General features: G+C 53.7%; 16 protein-coding genes across 16 annotated transcripts; 11 read left to right on the top strand and 5 right to left on the bottom strand.

Moving 5' to 3' along the window:
- Positions 1 to 85: 85 nt before the first annotated feature.
- Positions 86 to 2,276, bottom strand: PHSY_005527 (hypothetical protein; the record flags this gene model as incomplete). The annotated part of the gene is made up of 3 exons (XM_012336136.1): positions 86 to 934; positions 1,578 to 1,629; positions 2,185 to 2,276. 3 exons carry the CDS (start codon positions 2,274 to 2,276, stop codon positions 86 to 88), a joined length of 993 nt encoding a protein of 330 aa, XP_012191526.1.
- Positions 2,277 to 2,333: 57 nt separating this feature from the next.
- On the top strand, positions 2,334 to 3,976 carry PHSY_005526 (polyketide synthase; the record flags this gene model as incomplete). Its single annotated transcript, XM_012336135.1, has 2 exons — positions 2,334 to 3,005; positions 3,824 to 3,976. The coding sequence occupies 2 exons, from the start codon at positions 2,334 to 2,336 to the stop codon at positions 3,974 to 3,976; spliced, it is 825 nt and encodes a 274-aa protein (XP_012191525.1).
- Positions 3,977 to 4,126: 150 nt separating this feature from the next.
- Positions 4,127 to 4,918, top strand: PHSY_005525 (hypothetical protein; the record flags this gene model as incomplete). The annotated part of the gene is made up of 1 exon (XM_012336134.1): positions 4,127 to 4,918. The coding sequence occupies one exon, from the start codon at positions 4,127 to 4,129 to the stop codon at positions 4,916 to 4,918; it is 792 nt and encodes a 263-aa protein (XP_012191524.1).
- Positions 4,919 to 5,609: 691 nt separating this feature from the next.
- Positions 5,610 to 6,242, top strand: PHSY_005524 (hypothetical protein; the record flags this gene model as incomplete). The annotated part of the gene is made up of 1 exon (XM_012336133.1): positions 5,610 to 6,242. One exon carries the CDS (start codon positions 5,610 to 5,612, stop codon positions 6,240 to 6,242), a length of 633 nt encoding a protein of 210 aa, XP_012191523.1.
- A 572-nt stretch (positions 6,243 to 6,814) lies between these two features.
- On the top strand, positions 6,815 to 7,729 carry PHSY_005523 (peroxisomal membrane protein pex16; the record flags this gene model as incomplete). The annotated part of the gene is made up of 1 exon (XM_012336132.1): positions 6,815 to 7,729. The coding sequence occupies one exon, from the start codon at positions 6,815 to 6,817 to the stop codon at positions 7,727 to 7,729; it is 915 nt and encodes a 304-aa protein (XP_012191522.1).
- A 657-nt stretch (positions 7,730 to 8,386) lies between these two features.
- On the top strand, positions 8,387 to 9,205 carry PHSY_005522 (hypothetical protein; the record flags this gene model as incomplete). The annotated part of the gene is made up of 1 exon (XM_012336131.1): positions 8,387 to 9,205. One exon carries the CDS (start codon positions 8,387 to 8,389, stop codon positions 9,203 to 9,205), a length of 819 nt encoding a protein of 272 aa, XP_012191521.1.
- A 434-nt stretch (positions 9,206 to 9,639) lies between these two features.
- On the top strand, positions 9,640 to 10,203 carry PHSY_005521 (fungal cellulose binding domain protein; the record flags this gene model as incomplete). Its single annotated transcript, XM_012336130.1, has 1 exon — positions 9,640 to 10,203. One exon carries the CDS (start codon positions 9,640 to 9,642, stop codon positions 10,201 to 10,203), a length of 564 nt encoding a protein of 187 aa, XP_012191520.1.
- Positions 10,204 to 10,849: 646 nt separating this feature from the next.
- PHSY_005520 (hypothetical protein) lies at positions 10,850 to 11,434 on the bottom strand (the record flags this gene model as incomplete). The annotated part of the gene is made up of 2 exons (XM_012336129.1): positions 10,850 to 11,019; positions 11,293 to 11,434. The coding sequence occupies 2 exons, from the start codon at positions 11,432 to 11,434 to the stop codon at positions 10,850 to 10,852; spliced, it is 312 nt and encodes a 103-aa protein (XP_012191519.1).
- Positions 11,435 to 12,011: 577 nt separating this feature from the next.
- Positions 12,012 to 12,632, bottom strand: PHSY_005519 (tetratricopeptide repeat containing protein; the record flags this gene model as incomplete). Its single annotated transcript, XM_012336128.1, has 2 exons — positions 12,012 to 12,176; positions 12,276 to 12,632. 2 exons carry the CDS (start codon positions 12,630 to 12,632, stop codon positions 12,012 to 12,014), a joined length of 522 nt encoding a protein of 173 aa, XP_012191518.1.
- Positions 12,633 to 12,931: 299 nt separating this feature from the next.
- PHSY_005518 (hypothetical protein) lies at positions 12,932 to 13,842 on the top strand (the record flags this gene model as incomplete). The annotated part of the gene is made up of 2 exons (XM_012336127.1): positions 12,932 to 12,947; positions 13,322 to 13,842. 2 exons carry the CDS (start codon positions 12,932 to 12,934, stop codon positions 13,840 to 13,842), a joined length of 537 nt encoding a protein of 178 aa, XP_012191517.1.
- A 1,148-nt stretch (positions 13,843 to 14,990) lies between these two features.
- PHSY_005517 (chaperone) lies at positions 14,991 to 15,542 on the top strand (the record flags this gene model as incomplete). Its single annotated transcript, XM_012336126.1, has 1 exon — positions 14,991 to 15,542. One exon carries the CDS (start codon positions 14,991 to 14,993, stop codon positions 15,540 to 15,542), a length of 552 nt encoding a protein of 183 aa, XP_012191516.1.
- A 277-nt stretch (positions 15,543 to 15,819) lies between these two features.
- On the top strand, positions 15,820 to 16,386 carry PHSY_005516 (extracellular alpha-1,3-glucanase; the record flags this gene model as incomplete). The annotated part of the gene is made up of 1 exon (XM_012336125.1): positions 15,820 to 16,386. One exon carries the CDS (start codon positions 15,820 to 15,822, stop codon positions 16,384 to 16,386), a length of 567 nt encoding a protein of 188 aa, XP_012191515.1.
- A 941-nt stretch (positions 16,387 to 17,327) lies between these two features.
- PHSY_005515 (tubulin beta chain) lies at positions 17,328 to 18,515 on the top strand (the record flags this gene model as incomplete). The annotated part of the gene is made up of 1 exon (XM_012336124.1): positions 17,328 to 18,515. The coding sequence occupies one exon, from the start codon at positions 17,328 to 17,330 to the stop codon at positions 18,513 to 18,515; it is 1,188 nt and encodes a 395-aa protein (XP_012191514.1).
- A 344-nt stretch (positions 18,516 to 18,859) lies between these two features.
- PHSY_005514 (small-conductance mechanosensitive channel protein) lies at positions 18,860 to 21,328 on the bottom strand (the record flags this gene model as incomplete). Its single annotated transcript, XM_012336123.1, has 1 exon — positions 18,860 to 21,328. The coding sequence occupies one exon, from the start codon at positions 21,326 to 21,328 to the stop codon at positions 18,860 to 18,862; it is 2,469 nt and encodes an 822-aa protein (XP_012191513.1).
- A 108-nt stretch (positions 21,329 to 21,436) lies between these two features.
- Positions 21,437 to 23,197, bottom strand: PHSY_005513 (hypothetical protein; the record flags this gene model as incomplete). Its single annotated transcript, XM_012336122.1, has 2 exons — positions 21,437 to 21,563; positions 22,932 to 23,197. The coding sequence occupies 2 exons, from the start codon at positions 23,195 to 23,197 to the stop codon at positions 21,437 to 21,439; spliced, it is 393 nt and encodes a 130-aa protein (XP_012191512.1).
- A 624-nt stretch (positions 23,198 to 23,821) lies between these two features.
- Positions 23,822 to 25,624, top strand: PHSY_005512 (transcription factor; the record flags this gene model as incomplete). The annotated part of the gene is made up of 1 exon (XM_012336121.1): positions 23,822 to 25,624. The coding sequence occupies one exon, from the start codon at positions 23,822 to 23,824 to the stop codon at positions 25,622 to 25,624; it is 1,803 nt and encodes a 600-aa protein (XP_012191511.1).
- Between the last annotated feature and the right edge of the window lie 486 nt (positions 25,625 to 26,110).

The following is a 26,110-nucleotide window of genomic DNA, read 5'->3' as shown; positions in this document are numbered from 1 at the left end:
TACGGTAACACTCGTGATTCACATTGTACGTGGCGAATCAATGTATCGGGCCTTTTCACCGAGCCGACAGCAGAAGATGTCGTCTTTAACCCTCAGTGTCTTGGAACTGAGATGATCCGAGCCGGTCTCCAGGATCGCTACCAGGCAATGTGCCCTGACTGCTAGGCTTCGATCCCAGGTAATTCGATATCCTGCGCATCTCGTCGTTGTCGAAGTTCGACATCGCCGGTTCGAGTTCCGCGGCAGAGGTGTGGAAGACCATACGGTAGTGCGAGTCGTACAGACTTGAAGCCCGATTCCTGTCGAGATACTTGAACGCGTCCGTCTTGTCTTTTGAAAGCTCGCTGAACAAGCTCTTACCCGTGGGCACAACGTCGCTCTCTCGTCCTTCAGATAAACGCGTGAAGTATAGGCGAGAGAAGAGTGATGCGTAGTTCTTCCAGAAGTCTTTGACGAGTCCATCGTAGGTCTCGTACGCTTTGTCATCGTCGAAGATTGCTAAGCCAGCGAGTCTATTAGCACTGTCATTGATGGTGTCCGGTGCTTTTCCAAGAATCGACAAAGAAGCTTCTTTGGTGGCAGTCTCGCCGCCTTTGAGGGGGCCGACAGGCGCTATGATCGTTACCGAGCTTCCTTTCGAGCGCGATTGGGCGACTTCTTTCCAGATTGGCATCACCTTCAAGTGCAAATACCGCTCAATGTTCATGCGATAAAACGCATGACTCTGAAGCTGATGATAGATTGCATGTGGCCTTGAAGGGTCTCCCTCCAGGAAGGCTAGATGGTACAGCCTTTTGGCCAGTCTTTCCGGGCTGATCAGCTCGTTCGGCGGCCGATCATTGATGATCGCTTTCGCTGCTTCCACCTGTGATACTGACGCTGGCAAAGGGGGGATACGGACCCCATAGACAACGGCGAACAAAAGCAAGGAGATCTGTGCAACCAAATTGTCAGCTGTGTGTTGATTTCAGGCAGTCTATTCCTTCAATGAGTTCCTCTCTGTACGAACCTGTATGGCTAAGGTGCTCTTGAGAATCACCATGGCTGTACAATGCAGGAAGTTTCCATGAACAGGCACCTGACGCCTTCGAACGTTAGACATAAGCTCACTTGATGCGTTCCAAAGACACGTCAGTTGGTCGCATGATGAATGAGCGCCCGTTGCGGAGAGTCTTCACAGCTTTCGGCTTCCCTGAACTTGAAGGTTAAAGCGACGTGGGGCGAACGTTCGGTCGGCCGATTTGGAGCAACACAACGAGATTCAACCAAGGTAATGTGACGCAATGGGGGTTCTCATTCGACGAGAACAACAGGCAAGCAAGCTGTCTCTCACTTCCCTTGAGTGAAGCTGGGTTGAAGGGTCGAAGACTCCGAAAGTCGACTCTCGATTCTTGCCGCGACCCACCACACGGCTCTAATGAGAGGAGGCAGCTGCGTGTCTCTTTGAGCTCCTCTCTTCTATGAGCCACCGCTCCTTGCCTCAGCTGCGTGTTTCATATTGAAGTGGCCAGCCAGTATGGTCCACGGACCAATCTTTGACGCCCTGCGTTCCGGTAACGTGGTATATTATCACTTACTTCGTACTTTCCAGAGTTTTGAGAGCGACCAAACTCACTCGAGTAGTTCGATCTGTTGCACAGAAGGTTCAAATTGAGGTTCATAGCCCATCGAGAGCCGTTTCAGAGGCGTTCGTGGGTCGGGGGAAAAGAGAGGCCTTCAAAGGAGCTGATGCATTGTCTTCATTACCTCAGATATCGCATGTCCTGAGCCGCCACAAGAAGCGACGTGGGAGCGGAAATGCAAGCTTCGCAGCCACAAGACTGAGTAAACCCTTCATCGAGCTCACTCACACACCTGTGCACGAGAGGCAAGGAAGCTCCTTCCTTTCGTAGAAGAAGCATGCGCAGATCACACTCGACGGCAACGAGATCCTGCTTCAAGGCCGACTATAACATTGTCATGATAGGGCTAGCATTCGAAGCAGAGCTGCGATCCTTTATGAGTGAAATGATTGCTTTCGTGATCCTAGAAATGAGCTCCTTCAAAGCCCACATCGAGGCTGCAGCTTTCATGCAGGTCTTCAAGCGTGGCAGATGAAAGAATTAGCCTCCATTGCGCTCTAACTTCAACGGTGTGATGCACTTCCGTCCGGAGTCTCCTACGCGACATCCTCACCTGACTCACTTTGACAAAACAGCTCTGGTACACTCACAGTTGCGATCTCGGCAGTCATGTCTGTTCGAATCATTGTAGCTTTGGCGCTTCTCGCCCTGCATCGAGTGACGCCTGTCCGCTCAGCAAACGGCGGTGGTCGCATCGGCTCTAACGAACGGATGGACGTTTCTTCGCCTTCGTCGTCACGATCATCGCCCGTTCATGGACTGCATTCTCCTTCTGCTTCTCCGCCGGACTATGTTCAAGGTCGGCCGGCTATCCAGGCTTTTGGCATCCCAATCCAGCAAAGCGTGACTTCAGCGTCAGCTAGGGAGGGGAATCGCGAACCTGATGCTTCTGGCCAAGCGTTCCAGGGCTCCCTCGATCGCGCTCCGACTGACCCTGGCCCGAGTGCCCCGCCCGGCTTACATATCGACTTTCCGCCCAGTCATGAAGCTCCCGTTGTGGACCGACACTACGCAAGTGTGGTTGCAATGAGGACCTACGGCGGCTATGCAACACCCGTGCCTAGGACGATCTTAGAGGATCCGGGTGTCCGATCACGCCTGCTCGCGTACGCCCATTGGTTCATAGAACATCCCGAACACGAGTTTCTCCATCATCTAGGCGCGATCGAAGGACTTGCAATTCATCACCACTCTTTCAGCTACATGTATCGACCTCTCACACCAAAGGAATTCGGCTACATTGTCCCAACAGCAAATGTCGATTGGGCGCAAGTGATTCCGGTGATGGTTCTGCGAATGCGGCTGCCACAGCGCTTCCCGTGGCAATACGGTAAGCTGGAGATCGCTGGCATAGAGATGATACAGCCTACGCAGCATCTTCAGGTAAGCAAAGCTGTCGCGGTCAGCGAGCCGCTTTGGCGTATCTTGGCGCGTATCGCTCTGCATTCTTGACTGAAATGAGATTCCCTTCGCCCATCGATCTGCCACAATACATCTTTTCGAAATGTGACCGCTGTCAGGCCAAATTTGTATCAATGGGCCTAATATCTGACATCTCGGAGAAAGAATGAACCAACTTTGCAAGAAGCTGAGACTTGCTTTCCCGAGCCTGTGTCATGCGCGAACGCCGGCCGCACTTCAGAAGAGTGATTTTGCTGGGGGAACCTGACTTTAGGACAGGTCGTGCTCCGTTGTTGGGCTGACAGACTTTCGCGTCGGCTCTATCACCGCACCAGGAGGCTCAGCATGGTGGAATCGAAAGACCGACAACGAAACGAACCGAGGACCGTGCATCTTTCCGCTTCATCAGCAAGCCCCAAGCTCTCCCTTTTCACCCACTATGGCTTCGCTTACTGTACCAAACTCGCTCCATGGTTTCCGCCATCCTCGTTGGTGGCTATCAACCGATCGATTTGGAAAGAATGCCACATCTAACCGCACCCCTGCATCAGCCATCTCAACGAATTAAGACCGACAAATTACCTTGTGCACTGCGAGATAGCATATCTCAATACTCGCTGTCAGTCTCGCGCACTTGTCCCGTGGATTGATCCGTGGCTGCATGTACAGTATCAAATTTGTGAAGCTCAAACTTCGCTTTCCGTTGATTTGCACTCTTTCATGCGACTGATCTTGAGCTTCAATTCGCCGTTCCTTGTCAGCCTGAGAAGTTGCCGGTGCATTTCATGTCTCCTGTCTAGTCGAGGCTCGAGCTCAAAGAGATCTTCGGATATACGCGTTCACAGTCGACAGAGCAGAAAGCATCGAGCCGACATAACCTTCGTAGAGCTTGGACGAGGCCTTTTTCGGACCCATGTGTCTTGTCGCCACGCATGTTCCAGGAGAAGGGCTGAAGGCATCAAGAATCATCCGTATCTCCGAGCAAGGCAGCCGTACTACACACGAGGAAGGCACACGTCCAGTGCGAGACTTACATAAAGGCCCAAGAGCACCCTAAGGTACAGGTCCGATTGCACAATCGTGGCTTCCCTCTTTACGTTTTCATGATCATGAACGCTCGCCTGGATCGTCATTTGCAAGTCAAGATGCGTCTCATTCAAGTTGCATCCTCAGTCGCGCTTCTCCTCGCCCTCACCGCAGTAGCAAGACCTCAACCGGTGTTGCCTCCCATCTTCGACGCTAGTTCGTCATCGGCGCAGAGATCTAGCATGGTGGACCACTCTAGGCCGCAAGCCCAAGGCCCCGCCAGCTTGCAGGCTCCTTCAGCTCCAGTTCTGCGGGCATCTCCCAGCATTGATCTCCAGGCGCCTTATCAAGACGCACCACTTCACGGCGACATGGTCACCCCACATCCGTTCCTCACCGAGCTTCCAGTAGTGCGAACCGACGTCGTCAACACGATCCTCTCCGACGACTTTGACATTCGTTCTCACTTTCCTCTCCGCCAGCTCTTGACCCCAATCGAAAGAAAGGCGCTACATGATCTGTCTGAAAACCACTTAGCAACACCTGAGATTACGTGGCTACACGACGTGGTCGACGAGCCTCAGTATAATCTTAGATATAGGAAGGAGCTATATGTTGCGGCTCCAATTCCCCAGTATGATTGGCGGAAGGCAGTGGGCTTGCAGGAACGAGTCGGCACAGAGCACTGGCTGCCGATCATATTCTACAAGGTCGAAGTCGAGCCCGGCAAGCGCACTCAATTCAATTTGGCGGGCATCGAGGTGGTGAGAGAGGTGAATGAGGCAATGAGGGTCTTGGTCGACATGGATAGACGGGAGACGCTAAACAACATTGCGAAGCGGCTTGACATGATCATTCGGCACGACTAGTTACTTTCCTGTCCCCAGGGCTATGAATGATGATCATTCCGAGGCAAAATATTTTCCCCAGGGACATTGAAGCGTTCGGCAGCGAGGCTGCTGCACAATGGTCGCACACATTGATGAGCGGAATGAGACCAGATTGCAGTAGAAACCTAACAGTAATGTGAGCCCAACAAGGCTCCTGGTCCGCGGGAAGGGGGCCATTTGAGCGCAGGGACAAGCAGCAGAGAAGGGATTTTCACGTAGGAAGAGCAACAAAGACGCAAGCTAGGCTGTACCCGGCCCAGCAACTGCCGAGGATGACGAAGCACGGCAGGAGAAATGAGATGGAGCGAGCTCGAGAAACTGCAGAGCAGTGGTTTGAATGAAAGTTGAAGGCGAGCGTCGCCTGCACCCAGCTGCCCTCGCCACACGGTATGAGCTGCACTTACACTAGCTACAAAGTTTCTTTCTTTGTGTCGCCCTCAGACGCTTCGTTTGTTCTCTACCCTCTGCTGAGTGGCAAGCTCCGCACTTGTCTAAGACATTCCCTATCTCGTAAGCTTGTTCAAGCTTTGCGAACTCAATCCCCGTGAAAATTATTCGATTCGTTAGCAAAGGGCTTGGTCGGCGTGCCTGTAATCCTCGTACAGCTCTCAGGTTCATCTGCCTGCTCTGAACCCATTCATCGCATCATCTTTCGAGCCTCGACCTCGAGATGACTCTGTTCAGTACAGGAAGGTTCTTGATCCTTTCGACAGTCCTACTGGAATTCACCAGAGCGAGTTGCGTTCGAGCATTCGCAGCAGTCTCCCTTCGTACTCGAGCCTCCAACTCTGACCCTGAGATGGCGTCTCGTCACGCTGCAGAACTTGCAGACGAGGCTACAAGCGCTTCGAGTCGACATCTGCTGTATCCCGGTACCAAGGTTCCGCAGGAAGTCATGAGTTATCTCGTCGAAGAGCGGCACGGTGTTGACCAGCACATCCCTATGAAGTTCCGCTTCGGCACGGGGCCAACGGTCAAGTCCAAAATTGCGGAGATGCTTCACGATGAACGCACATTCGTCTCGAGCTTTTCTTACTATGGATCCACCTATTTTATCGTCCCTGCTTCCAGCTACCCTGACTCAGCCTTTCCGACCTGGGATCACTTGCTTTCACATCCCGGTCTTCGCCTTCCGGCAGACGTCATTCAGCCCTTCTTCGTCACGAATGTTGTGCGCGTTCCCGGCACTAGGGCGCGGCATCTAGAAACTTTGATTTTTCGGTGCTTTGTGTACGAACGACATCCTCCGAGGATGACAAGACACAGCTTATACGGTCCTTCCAAGAGCGTCGGAACTATCTGACGACCATCAAACAAATGCTCCGACGGATGCCCTGACTTTCGAACTTTTGCAGACCGTAAACGCTTGCATGAATGATCAAAGGTGCTTCCAAAATCTGTACAATCGTGACTGGTGCTTGTAGCCTCTGGTTGAGTCCGGTTTTACTGCGTTCAGCCATCCCTTCTACCTCTCGTTGCTACTTCGCTTGCTGCAAGTGCCGTCTTTCGTGTGCATAGAGATGATTGTCGACATCATCCTTGTGCAGCAATGGCTATACTTGTCCGGCTGAAGAACTGATTGGGTGGCGACTATCGGGCTCATGCGGACCCACAGATATACGTAAGGCGGGTCTTCGGTCTTCGATCGGTCGTTACCACAGGCAGCATCTGGAGCAGTAGTCCCACCTTTCCCACGCCTGAAGAGGGATTTCCCACCTGAGACAGATGAACAAGGATTGCGATCCGGGTCCCCTAGTCCGCCGACAATCACGCACTCGAGGTCATTGATGAGCGAGTGAAGACGGTGAGTGGAACATCCGCACGGCTGTCTCTCAACCATGATCATCGATCTCCTTCCCATTCCTTCCAACAGCCATGTTCAGCTGCCTCGAGGTCCGTAACAACCAGTTGAGAACTTTGCTTCTAATCACGATCTGCTGCTTGTTGCTGCTCTCGTACCACGTCTCCTCTTCCCCTACACCGGTTCGCGGAGATGAGAACGACAAGATGCTCAAATCGTTCGAATTTACCGTAGCCGGACCAGACTACGTTCCCCCCTCACATCATGTTGAACCAATTCCAGCGCCGAGGAGTCCCGAGACTGGGTCTGCCTCCTCTTCTGCAAGCGATGGCGAGAGTGATTGGGTGGAGCCTGCCAGTCCAGTCAGTCCGAGAAACTCAGACGGCGAATATGAAATGCCCCCTTACCAACGGTCATTGCACGTCATCCCGGCAGAAGGGCATCCTTTGTATCCCGGACATCTTATGGTCGATCCATGGATACTGAGGGCTGCATGGAAGGAGCGCAGGTTCAGCCAATCGCCGATAGCAGACATGCAAGTTCATCCGGTTCCCTTAACTCCGGGCTCTCTCGTCGAGTCCCGTGCCATTCAGCTGCTTCAAGAACATAGCACCAGCATTGCAACTTTCGCGCTGCAAAACGGTCAGGGACAGGGTCGAAGTTCGGTGATACCTGGCAGCGAAAAGACTTTTGGACGCCGATTCCTGATGACACCAGCTCCAGTCACTCGAGAATGGCTGCAGATGCTAGGATTGCAGCCTCAAAGAGCAGGGGGTCGTGTGCAGCCAATGCTGTTTTTCGAGCTCAACTCTCGAGCAAAAGCCGCTCATGATTATATCAAGCTGCTGGGTGCAGCAGTCATGAGACCAGGACCATCATCTGAGGAATTTGGTAGGACGTGGAGCACGGGTAACCGCATCTTTACCTTGAACGAGATCATTGACGACGCTCACCAAGTTGAATGGCTACGCAAGACTCGGCTGCCCTAGGTGACATCAATATGGGACACAGCTTGGCGTCTCCTTTGGTCTCAAGAGAGTCTTAAACGCCGGCCGAACTCTACTCAATGTGAAACTTCAACTTTCGTGTTTTGTGTGTCAAGTGCGGAGACATACACTGAATTGGACGAATTGGTTGTCGCCTTGCTTTGAACTCTCAGGACAAATAGACAGTCAAAGTGCTGCTGTGAGGATGATGCGTTCGAGCCACACCTTTGTTTTCTTTGCCGTGATTGCCGCACGGCCTGAGACGTGCAGGAAATTTTGACACCTTCACACGCCACCTGAACATCGACGGGTGGATCGATGCTCGAGACGATGCATGAGGTGCCACGCAAGTCAAGGACATCGTTGTTGTTTCGCTGTGAGACAGATTGCAATTGAGCAATACTGCACAAGGTGACATTAGTTCCGCCGTTCTCGACTAGTCAGCTTTCGCCCTCCGCGCTTGCAGGCACTTGAGGCTCGTGTCCAACAGAGCTCGTGACGGCTTCTTGGCACCGCAGCGAGCCAACTTTTCTTGACCGCAATATTTTGGGCAACTTTTGTCTTTCCGATTTTCATTGATTCTGGTGCGCTTTCAAATGTCACAGCGTAGCGACATGGTCAGGATCTCGTGGCTCTAGTCAATCGCAACTTCATCTGTCTATGGTGGGGCAGCGTCAGTCGGATAGCATCCTCATCTCACTTCCCACGACCATCATTGATCCACAGCCATTCGTTGAAGCTGATGAAGAGGTACCACTCCAGTCGCCCTTGACACGATCTTCTCGTCCACCCATTCGACAGCCCTCAGGCAGTCTTCTCATCAAGACTGTCGAGTCAGGCGGTCGAGACCCGACATTGGATTGCAGCTCTATTCTCGCTCTTTCACCTAAGCGAAACGGGCAGGCATTCATGTCCGGATACAAGCATATCGTGCTCAAGCTTGCCTTCATCTGGGTAGGCATATGCATTTTGTCATGCTTCGGCGAGCCTCGCTTACCGATCTCAACCTCGCTGGAATCTTTCAAGACAAAATTATACTCGGCTGGCCTCCCGATCATTTTACAGCAATATCATCCCGGCTGGGATCTCTCGTCGACAAGGGTGCATCATTGGCTAACACAAATCCTGTTCAAACCTGGAAACCTCAACCCTAGCGTGCTCTATTTGGGCCGCGATCCGTCGAACTTCGACGCTCATCTCGCTGTCGCCGACTTCCGCCCAGCAGACTCTTTCATCAGGGTTCTGAAGCCGCCAAAATTTCGGAGCATCTCTTATCGACAGAGGTACGGTCTTCTCGCCATGAAGCTTAGATCACACGAGGAGCCGCACTTCATAGGGGTGCTGTGGATCAAGAACAAGAGGACCTCGCAGAAAGTCGAGCGTTTCATCAGCCGGCATGGGAGACCTTTGAATACGTTGGAGAACAGCGAGACTGGCTTGGAGGATGTGCAGAGAGTCATTCACTATCAGATGCTTTAAAGAAAGCATAGCGCGGCTCTTTTCCAACTACGTTCTGAAGGCTGCCTTCATCAATCAATCCGATCTGATGATGATCTCGCCTTTGATCCTCTCAGCCATCCGCGTGCTTATCATCTCCTGCGAAAAAAGGCTCGGGCTGGAACACGAACATCCTCATGGAGTCGTGCCTGATGATCTTGTTGACTTAGAAGGTGAGAGTTCGGTCCTGGTTCCATTTTGTTGAGCTGGAGAAGCGCTTGTCGGTTGTCGCGGGAAGCGATACGAATCCAGCTTGAGAAGGTCTTTGAATAATCTATCTCCGAACCCTCGACTGACGAGCATGCGTATGGTCGCCCTCGAACGAATCCCTTACACGAACACACACTGACGACGTCAATAAGAACCAAAATTTTGCCAAAGAACTGGCGCTCGTCTTCCAACCCAAGCATTGTCCAATGATCTTTCGCACCAAGATGACGCTCCCTCTCCTCTTCATTCTTGTCCTCATGTGGACCTTCAGTTGCACCGTTCGGGCTTCAGAGTTCGTCTTGCCTCTCGAACCGGAACACCCTCTTCCAGATGTCCAGGCCCACATCAGCGAGGAAGCGAAAGCTGAACAGGCTGCCGAACTGGCCGAGAAGATATTCGCGCTGCCGGGAGGTCACCTACGGCCAGTTTACGGTTACGGAGACAACTTGCACCACGCAGTCGCCATGCAGTTCCAATATTCGGGCTCTCGCTTCGCCGTCTACGAGAGAGAAGGTGCAGGAGACTGGTTCGCAATCTCCCAGTGGACCATTCGAGGAGAGCCAGAGGAGCCATGGCTCAAATCTATCCTCTTTCTCGACGTACGGCGTACGGGTGAAGTGTATCCACTCGGGCACGCCACTGTCAAGGACGGCGTTCCGCCGGGTCACACCGAAGATCTTTGGAGAACGATCCAGAGGGCTGCGAGAACACCACAAAGAGACTTGATCAATAAGTTTGGTGTCACTCATCTCCTCACCCCCGTCTACTGAGGGTAGTAGCTTGCACTCAAAAGAAAGTGTCGTTCGAGATCAGGGACCTTGTCAGAGCAGCTTGAAGGTGACATTTCCCTCCTGTCGTATCTCCGTATTGTGTTCAATCTTCTGGTTGATCGCTAGTGATTGAGTCAGCTACTTGCTGCTCCTCGCGCTTCGAGTGGTTAGTCACGAGGGATCTTCCGCAGCCACTGCTTCGCTACTTCATCCGACCAAGCCCACTAAGCTTGGCTGACTCCCGCGTTTTGCAGTGCTTGGCGTCTGTCGAGTGGGGGAGCAAGGTTGGTGGGCAACCACTTCCTGTTGGGTCATCTGATCATTCTCACACAGACATTCTCACAACGCGGCAACAGCTTCTGGACGTACCGTCAGGTTGGCTTGTGAAAGTGATGAGTATAGGATGGCAAACTGCGCCTTCAACCGTACTCTTATGAAGATGGCCAAATCAGCCGTTTCCGTACACTGAGCAGCGATGCTGAGTCCGCCTTCTCGGCTTCCTCTTTGAATGGGCTCTCTCGCCCGGTCTCATAAGAGTCGTTCCGAAATGGAGAAGAAGGAGGCAAGGAGTCTGGAAAGCATCACCTCTGCTTCGAGGTCATGTTTTCGCAACGCCATGATGTCGAAGCAGGCACAGCTCTATCTGTTATTCATCATTCACGTGCTCTTCAGCTCGCTCGTCGGAGCTAGGGAGGCTGAGCGACTTCCAGATCGACAGCAATCCGATCCGATCAGTGCGGCTATACACGTGCAAAGAGCTGCTGCACAAGCTGCGAGGCTCAGAGACCAACAGCTTGCACGTATCTTCCAGGCAACCTTGGCAGAGATCGAGAGATTCTATCTTCTGCCTCCAGGTACATTTGGTCCTGCCTACTTGTCCCGTCCAAGTCATAGAAGCGGGGTTACCAGCCTTCTTCAGCATCGCAGCACCAGAATGTTTCCTCTTTTGACCTCAAGCGCAGATGGCCACATCCTGTTCGCCTCTCCCGTGCTCTCGAGTCGGGCGAACGGAGAACCAGGCTTCCGCAAGTATCTCCTCGTCTTTCGCTTATATCCGTCAGAAGGCAAGATCGTGCCGCTCGGATATACCAGAGTAAGTCCCGAAGTTCAGGAAGGGGACGATGTCAATTTCATGGATCTCGTCCTCCACAGGGCGAGAGCCAGCTGGGAAACTCTGCGGCATGAATATGGCGATATGCGAGTGGTGGACCCGCACCAGCTGCTCTGACATCCTTGTCCGGGGCCCGTTTTTCGCCGGAAAATTTTGGCTTTTGCCGGTCTTTTGTGTACCGTAGACTTGATTCCTCTGCGGTGTCGCTCAGCTGCTTCCGCCTGGGAGATCTTCAGCTCTCTGAGACGACTTTCGAATGGCTTGCGAAAACTGCTTTCAAGATCCGAGGCGTGGGAAAGCTTTCGAAATGCCCTTACTGTGTGATCCGCCACGCATGTAGTGAGATTGTGGTGTGAGAAGCGAATGAAGCATATCCGAGCAAGACCTCGCCGTCCTCACGAGACATCTATGTTTAGTCAATCAGTCGAGCTTCGTTTTCCCCCTGCCAAGACGGTTTCATCCGCCAACCCTGCCTACCCAGCCATCCGAGTTGAAGCCATCTGTAAATCCAGCTTGCATGCCGGTTCAGTTGTGGTCTCGTGACCCGAGGAAGTCGAAACTCGCTGTGCGGGCCGGCTTCGAACCGGCACTTAAGAGATTGGTAACGGATATCGAGGCTTAATGTCGAGGCTGAATAGAGCTAAAAGGGGTCCAGATACATCGGCGCTTGCTGGAAACCACCGGCTCTGGCTACGATTTAGAAATGCTGCCAAGATACCGTTTGTTTCAGCTCTGGTGTATCGCCTTCTGGGTTTTCAGCTGCACTCCCGTGGCCGCGAGGCGCGGTGACCGTCTTCCTCGTCGTCCGCAGCCATACCAGAGTCTCGAAGCTCAACAGCTCGCTGCGTCCATCGAAGCTGGTCTGCGAAGAGAGACTCAAGTTCGGAACGCGCTCCTCAACACCTTGTCCACAATCGAGCACTATTTCCATCTTCCCACAGGATCACTAGGACCGGCTTACCCTTACTTGCCTAGACAGGCATCTCACGTAGCAGCTCACTTCAATGATCTCGACTCGAGAATGCTGCCTCTTTTGGTTTCCTCCATCGACGGTCACATCTTGTTCGTCTCTCCAGCAGCAGCGCAACATGAAGACAGCGAGGCTCTTCTCCGCGGCCTGCTGCTGTTTCACCTCTACCCTGGTCATGGCGCTGTTGTTCCGATCGGATTTGCTCAAGGACCTTCGGCGGCGTCGAATGGAGGACCTGTTGTAGACTTTTACAGCTTGGTGGTAAGAAGGGCGAGATCGAATCTGTCGAATTTGGTGGCAGCGCATGGACCTCTGAGGATCGTGGACCCTCGACAGCTCTTGATACATGCTCGTGGCTAGCAGAATTGTCGTTCAGAGCTCCGGAACGGCGGCAAGGCATGGCGTTCGGAGCCGCCTTGCTACGTGAACGAGGCTTCCCTGATCAGAGGGCTTCTCGACGTTCTCTCTGTACAGCTGACATCTGGCTGTTTGAGTATGCAATGCAAGTAACCTCTCCAGAATTCTCAACCGCCTGACTGAAATCGCAAGTACAAAGGCGCTACCGCTGTCAGATGGGACACTTGTCCAAAATGGCTTGTCGCCTTTCGGCAGAACTCTGAAGTTTACGTCCGAGCCTCACGAGCGCGATGAAGGTGCTGCAAAGTGAGCCGCGTTGTCAGGACACCAGGGAAGCGAGGTCGATCTGATGCGGTGAAAGCGCCGAGTGGGCATGAGAGCCCATTCGGAAACAACAAGAGCAAAGTCAGCGAGGTGTTGGTGGGCACTATGACTCCCTATGAAGTCCGTGAGTCTTGTTGGGCTTGCCTGTCACCATAGTGGGATTTCAGTCATGACCAACACTTCGGAACCTTAGTCTTTCGAGGCGTGTCAGATGCAAACAGCTGAAATTCTTGCCGGTACAAGATAGCATTTATTCTTCCAGGCTCGATCTCGAAAATCCTCTTCCACCACCGACACAGTCAGCATGATCAGCATTCGTATCTGGCAGTTCCTCTCTCTGTGCATGTTTTGTGCAGTCGCCTGCTTCGGTGAAAGAAGCGACCAGACGAGTTCGCCTCCACGACCTATCCCTGCTAGCAGGCCGCCGTCACCGGAACCTTCCATCGATCGCCTGAGGGAGGTTCACGGCGAGATGGTTGACTTCTCACGCCATATCATGGAAAGCCAGCTACATTTTCCCGGAGGCTACATCCGACCTGTCTTTGGCTATCATCCAGACTACACGAATCTGATCGAGAACCACATTCAAAATCCTGACACTCGTTACGTCCGGGTTGCGCCCGAACTCGGATATGGCGAGATCTACGCAACACCCTGGACTGTGGTCAGACCTGGAGAGACGGAGCCCAAACGGGGGTTTCTGATGATCAACTTCTCGCGGAACAGATACAATCCGATGATCCATACCGGCTTCAGGGAAGAACCTCTCCCGGGTGGCCGAGAGAATGCTTGGGAGTACATCAATAGGGTTGCTACTGTCACGCCGGAGGATATTCGTCAAAGATTCGGTGATGTCCGCTTCCTCGGCTTGCCCTAGGACGGTGTGACACACAATGGGACTCTTCAGGGCTAGTAAAGGTTCCTGCAAGTCGAAACGCGGGAGTGATCCAACAGACTGCTCGACACACTCACGGTGCATACCCAATTAATTACTCACGCTCTCGTTGGCCAGTCAAAACATCTCCTGAAATCAACTGTCGTCTTGAAAGTGAGCAATAATTCGTCTTCCAGCCTGTATTGCCATCTGTGACCAAGGCTGTGAACAGTTTACGAGCTGCTCGAGCTCACCCGTGGCGAGTTTGTTTCGCACGAACACTGTGAAAAGTGTGTAGCAGAGGGTCCGTGTGCGGACGAGGAGTCCCTTCTGCAGCAGCCTTGTTGCATGTTCGGTCTCATTCAGAGTATCGTTGGAGACAAGGATGGATATTCGTGATGTTGCCAGACGGCACACTGCATCAAGCACCTCCGACAACCGACTTCTCCTAGGTAACCACCTGCATTAACGAGATGGAAGCTCTCCCATCACGCAGTGAATCTCCAAGTTGCTGCTTTCAGATGAAATTTCGCGAGGCTCTCACAAGGATCTCGGTCGCCGTAAAGTAGTAGCAAGAAGTACGCAAGTCCCGGCTGAGCATCACTCGCAGACAGTAGTGTGAGACAAATGGATTGCAGCTGAGGCCTGTGGCGAGACCTGAGAGCTCGATGAGGCTCCCTGCCCGCCGGAGAGGGGGCTGGACGAGCGCAAAGGCGAGCAAGAACAAGGGAGGGTCTACAGGGAGGGAAGAAATCGTGCGCTAGGCGATGACCAGCCTAGCGACGATGAGAAGATGATGGAAGAGAAGAAGAAGAGTCTAGATACAGGAGAGGGCATATGAAAGGTGGGAGGCGAGCTCTGCTTGCCCAGACGCCCTCGCCCTGTCGCACCAGATGCAAGCAGCTCTATCACACGAGTGAGCCGTCTAATCGCTCGGATAGACCGGTTGACCTCTCGGCCACATAACTCAAGCTACTTTTCTATGATTCGGCTCTACTATTGTTCCAATTACGTCTGATCCGACGATCGTACTCGCTTGCTGTGCGAGGCTCTACATATTGGGTTTCTCCTCCTGTACTCTTTGCATTAACGTTGATATTGACTCTACTTGCCTTTGCACCATTTTATCAACATCAAAGAGCAGAACGGCAATGCGAAGATTTATTTTCACTCTTACCTTACTTCTTATCAGCATTCTGGTACTCAACTCCTTTCCATCTCGAGGTTCAGACTTCGACGGCCAGCTGGACCACGATGTCAATCCAGAGATAGCTGAACAGATTCAGGAGATCAAAGAAGCACAACATGCGGTCGAAAGTCTCGAACGGTACGCCTCTGTTCCGCCAGATTACTTCTCCCCCCTTGTCGGCTATACGGAAGAGGCAGCCGAACGAGCACGATCGCACGTCGCCAGCTCATCTAGCCGGTTTTTCCTGAGGCCAGATTCTAGGTACCTCGGCGCTGTAGTCGCGTATTCGACCTTCAGCTTTCATCACCCGAGAACGCATCGAAGGGTCTTCGCCGTTGCTATGCTCAGACTCCGAAAGCACAGAGAAGGAGGGTTTCTTGGCGAAGCGTACTTTCCGGAAGGATTGATGTTAGGCGAGAAGAGAGATCTATGGCAGCGATTGAACCGGCAGGCGACTTTCGACAGAAGAGATTTGATCAGGCATTTCGGCCCGCTCGCCCTTCATCTGCCCTAGAGGTCATGCGAGAGGCTGGAGAGAGCAAGTCAGTGCGATGCGATGTCGTTCATAACGAGTTTAGGGGCCTACAGGTCTTATGACCATTTCACACCCTTGATGAACGTCTGTGACTGCTGTCAGGCAGGAACGTCGATCGCAATCTGGAACGTTGCTTGGTTTAGTAATTCTGTCAGCAGGCGAAGCTTGACGCAATGCTACTTAAAAGGTGTGACCGGGTTCGTCAAAGCTTGATTCTTTCAATTAGACTTCAATCCCCATCTCGCCCCAGAAGAAGATGCAGATCAATGGCAAAGCTTTCGCGCTCATTTGCGCTCTCACTTTCACTCCCACCTGGGTCGCGGCTTCATTGAGGACCAACGACGATGACGGCGCAATCTACCCCTCCGATGTGATGGAGGAGCTCGCAGTCCTCGAGATTGCACACAGCAATGCTCGTAGAGTAGCGAAGATGCTTCTTCTGCCAAAAGACTATATCGCTCGAATCGAGCCGATCAACCACAATGTCGTGCTCGGCTCCCTTTTGCGCCTCAACTCGCGCGACGCTCGCTACATGATCGATTACCACCACTGCTACCCTCTGCATCGATCGTGTCTGCTCATATCGCCCTACGCTGTTGTAGAAGAGGATCATGAAGGCAGGCCACAGCAAGAGAAGGTGATTATGATGTTGATCGCCGAAGAGGGACATCCAATTGAGCCTATCGGATTGGTCTACCTTCCATCTGGCGACAGGTTGAACGTATGGAACTGGTTAGACGGGATCGCGTCAGAGACCAAGTACAGCCTGGAACGGCTGTTACCGGATGGACGTTTCATCTTTCCCAATTTCGCCAATCTTTGAAAGAAGGGTGGCAGATCCACTGTGCAGATCCACTGTACTGTATGTGTCGTGTAACACCCAGCACCGTAGTAGAGTGTCGCGCCCAGCGAGGATAGCTCATCAACAAGTCGACATGAGGCGCTCCCTCGCCAAGGGCAGAATTTCATCGCTGTTACATTTTCAACAGCATATGTATCTGATCTTTTTCGTCTGCACCGTGTCCGTGCGAGGCGAGCGTGACCCGAAGCCAACTCCAAAAAAAAAGATAAGCTACCGGGCGAGACGCGCAGCATGTGCCAAACGCGTGTGCAAACTGTGCGTGTGTGTTGATCTTGTTTCGATATGTCCTCAAAATCAGATTCAGATCGGGGAAAATAAGAGACTCGCAAACTGCACAAAGGACGACCCACCACCACACGGACGCGAAGGGCGAGAGAGAGAGAGAGAAACACACACTCTTTTTCGACACAAGATTCCTACCGATTCGTGCGCTAGGATCATCATCTCTGCCAACATCCTTCCACCCCTTTTCACGCATACCTACACTCACATCATGCGCGAACTCATCACGTAGGTTAATTCGATGCAGTGAAAGGGCTGGACAATGGCGGAGAGTCACTGACATGCATCACTCTGTGCTTTTCGAACCGGAATATCAACAGATTCGCCGTTGGTCAGGCAGGTAACCAGATCTCGTCGGCCTTCTGGCAGGGGATCCTTAACGAACACGGTCTTGACGGCGATGGTGTATGTAGCAGCGCAGACGGACCGGGAAACAGCAGTGCAACAACCGTTTCGGATACTGATACACCTCTACAATTTCTTGCGTGTTCACGACACAGCGATACGTTGGCAACAATGAAGCGGAGCAACTCTCCAAGGTAGGCGTCTTCTTCGAGCCCTCTGGTCAAGAGGGCAAGTTCGTGCCTCGATCCATCCAAGTCGACCTGGAGCCCGGTACCATGGACACCATCCGATCCGGTCCCCTCGGTAAGCTCTTCCGCCCGGACAACTACATCAACGGCGAGTCCGGAGCAGGCAACAACTTCTCAAAAGGATACTACACCGAAGGTGCCGAGTTGCTCGACCAGGTCCTCGACGTAGCGCGCAAGGAAGCCGAAAAGGCCGATATGCTTCAAGGATTCCAGCTGGTCCACTCGCTTGGCGGTGGTACCGGTTCGGGTCTCGGCACCAACCTTCTCACCAAGCTGCGCGAGGAGTTCCCCGATCGAATGCTTGCCACTTGGTCCGTCCTGCCTTCCCCCAAGGTTTCAGATACCGTCGTCGAACCGTACAATGCTACGCTCTCCTTCCACCAGCTCGTGGAAAACTCGGACATGACCTTCTGTCTCGACAACGAAGCGCTGTACGACATCTGCCAACGAACGCTTCGCACCAAGAGCCCCACCTATGCCGACCTCAACTCGATCATCTCCTTTGCCATGTCGGGCTGCTCCACCACGCTGCGTTTCCCCGGACAGCTCAACTCGGATCTTCGCAAGATGGGTGTCAACCTCGTACCCTTCCCTCGACTGCACTTCTTCACCACCGGTTTCGCGCCCCTCGTAGCACCCGGATCCAAGGCCTACCAATCGCTCAAGACATCCGAACTCATCGCACAGGGGTACGATCCCAAGAACATCATGGCTGCCATCGACCCGCGTCACGGAAAGTATCTCACCGTAGCAGCCATCTTCCGAGGAAAGGTGAATGCACGAGACGTCGAAAACGAAATGTACAACCTTCGCGAAAAGAACCCGTCCGGTTTCGTCGAATGGATCCCCAACAACGTCCTCACCAGTCTCTGCGACACACCCCCACCCAACCTCAAAATGTCGGCCACGTTCATCGCCAACACCACATCCATCCAGGAGCTGTTCAAGCGCACCCACGATCAATTCAGCCTCATGTTCAGGAGGAAAGCCTTCTTGCATTGGTACACGGGCGAAGGAATGGACGAGATGGAATTCACCGAAGCGGAATCGAATCTCATGGATCTCATCGCAGAGTACCAGCAGTACGAGACCGCAGGCGTCGACGACGTGGGTGAGGAGGAGTACGAGGGGGAGTACCAGGAGGAACTCCCGGAACAGGGTTACGAGGCTGGTGCGTACGAAGGCCAGGAAGACAGCGTTCAGTACGCAGAATGAACAATCAAAGCCAAAAAGAAAAAACAGAAACCAAATGTACCATCAGATCATCTACTGCCCTTTGTTCTCCTTCCTTGCCCTGACCATCTCCACTCCCCTCCTACGCTCACTACGCCCATTCCAGCCCCTGTTCGATACATGTAATTTCCTCGTCTGCTCAACAGCTCCTGCAATTCAGATAAGGAATCAATCTCGAAACACCAAAACGCTGTAGAACCTATTCTTGGATTTCTGAGACGTGATGATTGTTCTGTGAGTATGCTGTGAGTACGAAGGTGATGCGATGCAGGTGCAATCAGAGACGACGCTGGTCCAGCCAAGTAGAAATGTCGCGTGCGACCACTTCAGAATGCCGACTGCTGTTGCTGTTGTGGTTGCTGTTGCTGCTGCTGCTGCTGGAAGCCAGTGATGTTGCCAAACTTGAACGGCGAGGGACCCGACTTGGGCTGGAACGTGATCGGCTGAGGAGGCATCGAGTAGACAATGCCCAACTCCTCGCAAGCCGTCTTGATGCGCCTCATGAGCTTGGTCCTGCGCTCCCACCTCGCGCCCCAGTCCTGCCAATTACTCTTGTGCTCGAAAGCAACGATGAGTTCGATCGCATTCTGTTGCGTAATGCTGTTGAAGTTGAGATCTAACGGACCGCCAAAGTCGCGATCATTCTCCTTGGTCCAGGCGCGCAGCTTGGTGCGGAGCTGCTCCAACGTCTCGAGCGACGTCTCGAAGCCGACCTGGATCAGCGTAAATTCCCATTGAGCACCGCTGCGACGCGAGTTGTAGATGTACTTCTGGGTGGCCAGCATCGCGTTGGGCGCCACAATCTCGGCATTCACCGTCGTCCTAAAGGTGGTGGAGAGCAAGCCGAACTCCTTGACGAACATCCACTCCTCGTCGATGCAGACCAGGTCGCCGACATCGTACGGATGGGTGGCAAAGATGAAGATCATGCTCTCGAAGATGTTCTTGGCCGAATTGCCAAAGATGAAGGAGAAGCCGACGACAAAGGTGGACAGCGGCACGATGTTGGACACGGTCGAGTCACCGTTGAAAATGAGCAGCCAGATGAAGACAACGATGATGAGACCAATGAACATGAGCACACCATCCAGCTTCGAGATGGCCGACGACATGTCCTTGAGCGAGGTAGAGAGGGACCGCCTCTCGCGATAGATGCGCTGCACTGCCTCGCGCATCTCCTCTTTGCTGATGTCGCCGTTGCGGTCCGCGTCGAAGAGGTTGAAGGCCTCGCGCGCCTCTTCTTCGCTCTTGAAGTAGGGCACAAAATCTTCGGCTACGAGCGTCGACTTGTGGTCCGAGAGGTTGGTGAAGAGCAGCTTGGCGAGCTTGCGTGCAGAGCGCTGCGAGCCGATCTGGCTACCCTTGTACAGCTTACTGTCCTTCATGGTGGCCATGGCGATGGCGTCGCTGATCTGGGCGGCAACGTTGGTCTTGCGCTCGCGCTTCTGTGTCTCGTGCTCCGTGGGCGTGCGCGTGCCGTCGTGACGATGCAGATGCATGTGAGGATGGTGGTGGGTGGTATGATGCTGACCGTCGGCTTGCTTCTCTCCGTTTGCGTCGGACTGCTGGGAGGTTGCAAAGTAGCCACCGAGACCGTCGCGGGACTGCTTGGCAGCGTGCTGACCACCATAGGCCTGTTTGTAGCCGGGCGAGGCGGGACGGCTGCGCATAGGGTTGAAACGACGCTTTTGCATGAGGTACTTGGACTCGTGCAGCTTGTCGAGCGCCTTGAGTGCCTTCTGATTCTGCTCGAGACGATCTTTGACGGCCGTCTTGTGGAAGTTGATGGCGACAAATTGTAGCGCGACCTTTTCGACGAGCAAGATGAAGCTAGTGGCAAAGAGAGAACGGATGACCTTGAAGATGGTCCGCCAGTAATCGGGGCGGGAGCTGGACGAGTACTGGATGGCCAAGACACCGCCGAGACTGATCCAGGCCCAGGTGATGCAGAGGACCAACTTGAAGTAGAGAGTGGTGGCCATGAAAGCCTCAATGTACGTCTTGACGATCTCGGGCGCCTTGCCATAAACGGCAATGACGAGCCGAAGCGCGAGGGGCGGGATCCAATCTATGATGAGGAAAGTGCCACAACTGGCAGCCCAGATGATGGCGATCCAGATGCTCCACACGACAATCTGTGCACGCGCGGCCGAAGTGTTGTTGGTGGCAGTGACTACAATGAAGGGCACAAGGCAGATGGCCGTTCCGATCAGAGCAACGAGGAAGATGCGGACGGGACGGGCAAGGCGAAGGCAGGCGAGATACACTTTGCGTCCGCGCTTTGCGCGTGTGATCTTTGCGCCTTTACCGCCACGCTTCTGATCGGCGTCGTCGTCGTCATCACTGGAAGTATCCCAGTCAAAGTCCTCGGAGTCATCCGCAGAGCTGGCAACCGAGCTAGCGCGACTGTGCCGATTTTTCAGACCATCTGTACTGGCAAAAGGAGCGTGGGGCGGCTCGAACAGGTCGTGTTGCGCTGGCAGGCCAATCTTGTTGGGACGCTGGATACGCTCGACGAGGGTGTCGTGGTTAGCGTTCCAGCCGTTCTTTGTTGCATTGGAGGAGTCGCCGTTGCTGCCGCTACCGCTGGCGCTGGCATTGTCGTTGCGCACCTGATCGTAGCCGGGCTGATTGCCGGCGTCGATGCCTTGAAAGTAATTTGGATCATCCTCACGATGGTGATGGAGGAAATGAGCTGGAGGAGCACTGCTCAACGAGTCTTCGAGCGGATTGCGTGCGGTTCGCTGCTGCTGGGGACTCTGTATGTTGGCGAGCGGGATGTCCGCCATGTCCATCTGCTCAGCTGTCTTGTAAGGGAGCGAAGTCATCTTGGCGAAGGTATCGAGCGTATCGGAACAGTCCGATGAGTGAGAGTCAGGGCCGTGTCTGAGAGGCCAGTCCAGCTAGAGCGTCCTCTCAAACGTCCGCATCGAACGACGAAATTTCGCAAAGCTCCGCAATGTTGTCGTCGAGTCGTCGGTTGTGCCGATCGATGGTAGAGGATGAAACAAGGTGCAGTGTACAGTATGCCTGCCGGGAAGGAACAGTCGTCTGACAAACCTTGCACCACTCCTCTGGCCGAAGGTGATGGAAGGGAAGGACGAGGCGTGCGTGTATGATCGTGGTGTGATAGAGACGAGAAAGTCCAACATGCTGCAGCCAAGACTTGCGGTGTGTGTGCGCTGTATGCCCCTCATTTCGCAGAGATCACATTCGAAGGTCAAATTTGGCAGGCTGCAGCAGCACAGCCAGGCACACCGATGAATAAAAAGAGAGACTGTAAACAAATTTATTTATTAATATTTAAAAAGAAGGTTTGTCGTCAAAGCAAGACTCTGCCACCGTGCAGATCAATGCACATGCACACAACCTTGAAAAATTTCCAGGGGTCCGGTCCTCTGATATCATAAGGATCACCTTGGGAGAGACAGACACAAACGCCTCAGCCGCCCAGCAGCTGAGCAGGAACCTTGATGGTCTCAAAAGGGCGCCTCATCGACCTTGCAAGAGGCTGCTCCATAGCGTATGCTGACAAGGTCGACGTGGTTCAGAGCAGGTAAATCCTAGCGAGAGGAGACAGCGAGGCGAGGTGTCATCTGCTCAGCGCCTCCTGCTTTGACCACACGGTTGCGGTGGAGGCTAACAACCTATCAACGACCTGCAGTTGAGCCCAAGCCTCGCCGCTGTCGGCTTCCTCGCAGAGGTACAGGGCCGAGCGCTTTGCGTTGAGGTGGTAAGCATGCAATCAAAGCATGCGACTACGGCGTGGTGCGGTGGTGCGCTGCAGTGCTGCGCTGGCAAGAGCTCGACAAGGCTTCGGTGTCTTTCTTGCAGGCTGTTGCAGCAGCCGCCAAACGAGAGCACAAAAAGATGTCACCGACCAGAATTCAACGAACCCTTTCTTTTCGGCCAGATCCGCCCATCAAACGGAAACTCTAACACTCGGCTCCAGTGACCTTGCGGTGAGCTGACGTCAACGCAAATCCGGGCTCCGAGGATCGAACCCCTGCCAATCGGCCCCGCTCCACCAAGTCTTTTCAACACGGAGTCTTTGGCAGGGATCCGTTGACATGCCTCTCTTTGCCCTGTATGGCTCACGACTGCATGTTCGTTTCGCAGTATAGCATAAAAAAACCGCTGATTTTGGGGTGCTGTACGAGTGTAGTTGAGAATCGACCAGGTCTGCTCTGCCGGCAGCAGGCAACTTATCCGATCTTCCGTTCCGTGTCTTGTTACGACACTCCGGAAGACCTCCAACCGGCTGCTGCCACTGACTGCCTCCAAGGCACTCCCGGCATTGAAATTGGAAGTCTCATCTATGGCTATCCTGTATCTTCATGACTGATTTGCTCCAACTCAGGTGGTGCACAAGAGCCACTGGTGTGCAGATGTACTCACGGTAGGGCAAGAGCGAGCTCATTCAAACCTCGTCGGTCAATTGCAAAATGGCATTTTCGCCGAGTTTGCCATTTCGTGCTCTTGTCGATGGCTTCGGCAATAATGGTTGCGTCGGCAGGCGAATCGAAGCAAAGCTCGTCTTGGCTCGGCTTGCCGTAGCGGACGCATACCCGACAACGCCATTTCATTCTATTTATGGATTTTTCACACTCTCGGCTCTTATGCGTCGTGCCTGTTTGTCCGTCACACGTTGACACCTTAACCATTCGCCGCCAACCCCCGCTTCTCGCACCTCGCTGCGATTCTGTATCGCACTCCTCTCGACCCTTCCACTGATCCCTTCTTCTTTCCTCCTGTTCTTCCTGCTCCCTATCCCTTACCCGCTCCCTGCTTTCTGATCTTCAACTGCTTCGCATCCTTTCCCCCCTCGAATCCCAGTTTTAGCTCTCGACTTGTCTTGTTCTCTGTCTGCCGCCGCAAGCTGACAGCCACAGCGTCGAACTGCGAGGACAGCCAACAGCTTCCGATCGCTCTCTGATTCGATTGGCAGTGTGTCGCTGTCAGCACCAGTTTCTACTCTGCACCTACGTTATCGGCTACCTTGGTCGACCGATGCTGGCTTTCAGCATATGACCACCGCTCAACCTCTTCGGCTCCCTTTTTTTTCGACGCCTACGTGCAACCTGACTCGCTGATAGCGCACTTGACGACCAGCGCACGTCTTGAGCTGATCCGTCGTTGATAACTCAGGAGTCCTGGTGTCGACTTTGATCTGATCCACGCATTGTGCCATCACAGCGTCCCTTTCACCTCCCCCTGGACCACGAGGCCATCATACACCTGCCGCCAAACCTGATCGGGAAGTGAAAAACACACGCGCACTCCACAGCATGGGTCGCAAAAAGATCAAGATCCAGCCCATCAAGGAGGACCGCAATCGATCTGTCACCTATCTCAAACGTAAGGCTGGCCTGTTCAAAAAGGCGCATGAGCTTGCTGTCTTGACCGACTCGCAGGTCGCTGTGATCGTCTTTGGTCACAATGGCAAGCTCGCCGAGTTTTGTTCCACCGACATAGATCTGCTTCTCCTCCGGTACACCGAATACGATGGCGTCGCCGAAAGGAAAGGTCCCCAAAATTATCTCGATCTCGACAGAGACTCGGACGACAATGATGACGATGACGAAAATGATGACATGGACATGACGAGCGCTGATGGCGCCGCTGACGACTTCAATGGCTCCAGTGGTTCGAACCGTCCAGGTGCGGCGGATCGACAAAGCACCAGCAGTGCCAGCAGCAACGCCAAAGGCGGCGGCGGCGGTAGCATGAAACGAAAGGCGGGACAGATGTCCTCGTCGTCCTCCAACAAACAACTCCACCCGTCGAATCTTTTGGCATGCACTTCGAGTCTCGGCTCAGGATACGGCATTGCCAACGCATCCACTGCCAAACAAACTGTCAATGCCACCCTTCGTCGAAAGAGCCAGACTCAGGCTGGATCAGGGCTCGTCTCTACACAAGCAGCTTTTCAGCCAATGCATATCAGCCCGTCCTTCATGTCTGGATCCGCCATGCAGCACGTCGTAGAAGGCGCGCCGATGCACATCATGGGCTCGACAAAATCTGTTCCTGCTATGCCGCAGCCAAATACCGGCGTTGCTGACCAAAATCCACGCAGCAACGATGCAGCAGCCAACACAAACAAGGCTGGGGCGATCGCCGACATGTCCATCAGTATGCCCAGCGACGATCGCCTACCCATCTTTGTCTCGCCCGCCACGCCCGGATTTGGTCTGACCCCTGGCGGCACCATCATAACGCCAGGCGGGAGGCGATTCAGCTTCTCCGACGTGCTCCCACGAAGCACCAGCAACTCGACGATCCAACGACCCGTGACGTCCTCATCGACGCTTGTACCGCATTACTTTCACGCCGACATGCTTGGGTACGTCGCGACACCGCCACCAGTATTCGACACCATGTCGTCCAGCTCTCCACTGGAGAATCAACAGGATCCATCCGTCACGCCCGCTTTCCAGACGAGGACCGCGGAGCCAGCCTTGCAGCGATATCCGGCTCCCATGTACAGTGAAGTGACGTATGCCCCATCATCTGTCGCCCACATGGCTTCTAGCGATCCGACGGGCCCTGGTGCGGACACGACTGCCAATAACGAGGCGGGCGGCGCGTCGAATCACCTCACCTTGCGCGCCGCGGGTCTTGGACAGACTCTGCATGCAAGCTCTGCCTCGCCTATGCCAACTCATACATCTGCAGACGCTAACGCAGCCTCCAATGCCTTCTATGCCGGCTCCTCAGCTGGCCCAAACGTGAAAGCAGCGGTGACGCCGCTGCGTGGCTCGTATGACAGTTCGGCAACGCCCGAGCTCCTGAGCCACAGCAGCAGCGCATTATCGCGGCCAGGTCTTGCAGCTTCTGCATCGAAATCGGCGGCGTCGACCGACGAAGAGACGCCGCCTCTGTACGGCAGCGGTGTCGTGGCTGATCCCAGCAGGTTGGATCCGAGCTCAGCATGGCTACCTCTACCACAAGGCGCCGATCGCAAACCAAACCAGGCCGTTCAAGAGCAAGACCAAGAGAAACTTGTAAGGCCTGCGCCCTTCGATCCGACGCAGCCGATGGGCTCCGCTCCTTTTGAGCTACGGTTGCCACCGCGTCGAACGCATTGACTTGTTGTGCATCGTTCAATTCACTCCGCCTCGAGGCGGTGTTCCCCCATCCGACCCCCGCGCTTGATGCGACTGTATTTCTAGTGTTTCGCTGCCCCGCATTTCTCCTTCAACGCACGGCTTTCGTCAAGACTTGCTTCCATTGTTCTTCCTCAGCTCGTCGTACCATTCACGCCATGCGACAGCTGTTACGCAAGAAGACACCAAAAAACCCCATTCCAGCTTTCACGAACAAGACTTCGGCGACCGTCCTCGATTCGTTCATCGACCCAGCCGTTGGAACCACCTGTTCATTGCATGTGCTGTACAGTGTACTTGTTGCTTATGGAATATGTAACAACACATTCTAACAAATCGCAGAAAGGCCCTTTAATGATGTCGTACTCGATGCTTCCGCTCCTTGTGTGCATGTGCATGTGCACGTGTGTGCAGATGTATGTGTGCTCTCGTAGAGGTCATCTGTATTAGTAAGACTTGTATGCATCA

Source organism: Pseudozyma hubeiensis (genome assembly GCF_000403515.1).
Source record: "Pseudozyma hubeiensis SY62 DNA, scaffold: PHS51, whole genome shotgun sequence".
Lineage (NCBI taxonomy): Eukaryota > Fungi > Basidiomycota > Ustilaginomycetes > Ustilaginales > Ustilaginaceae > Pseudozyma > Pseudozyma hubeiensis.
The sequence above is the reverse complement of the archived record's forward strand: the minus strand, read 5'-3'. Positions and strand labels throughout refer to the sequence as shown.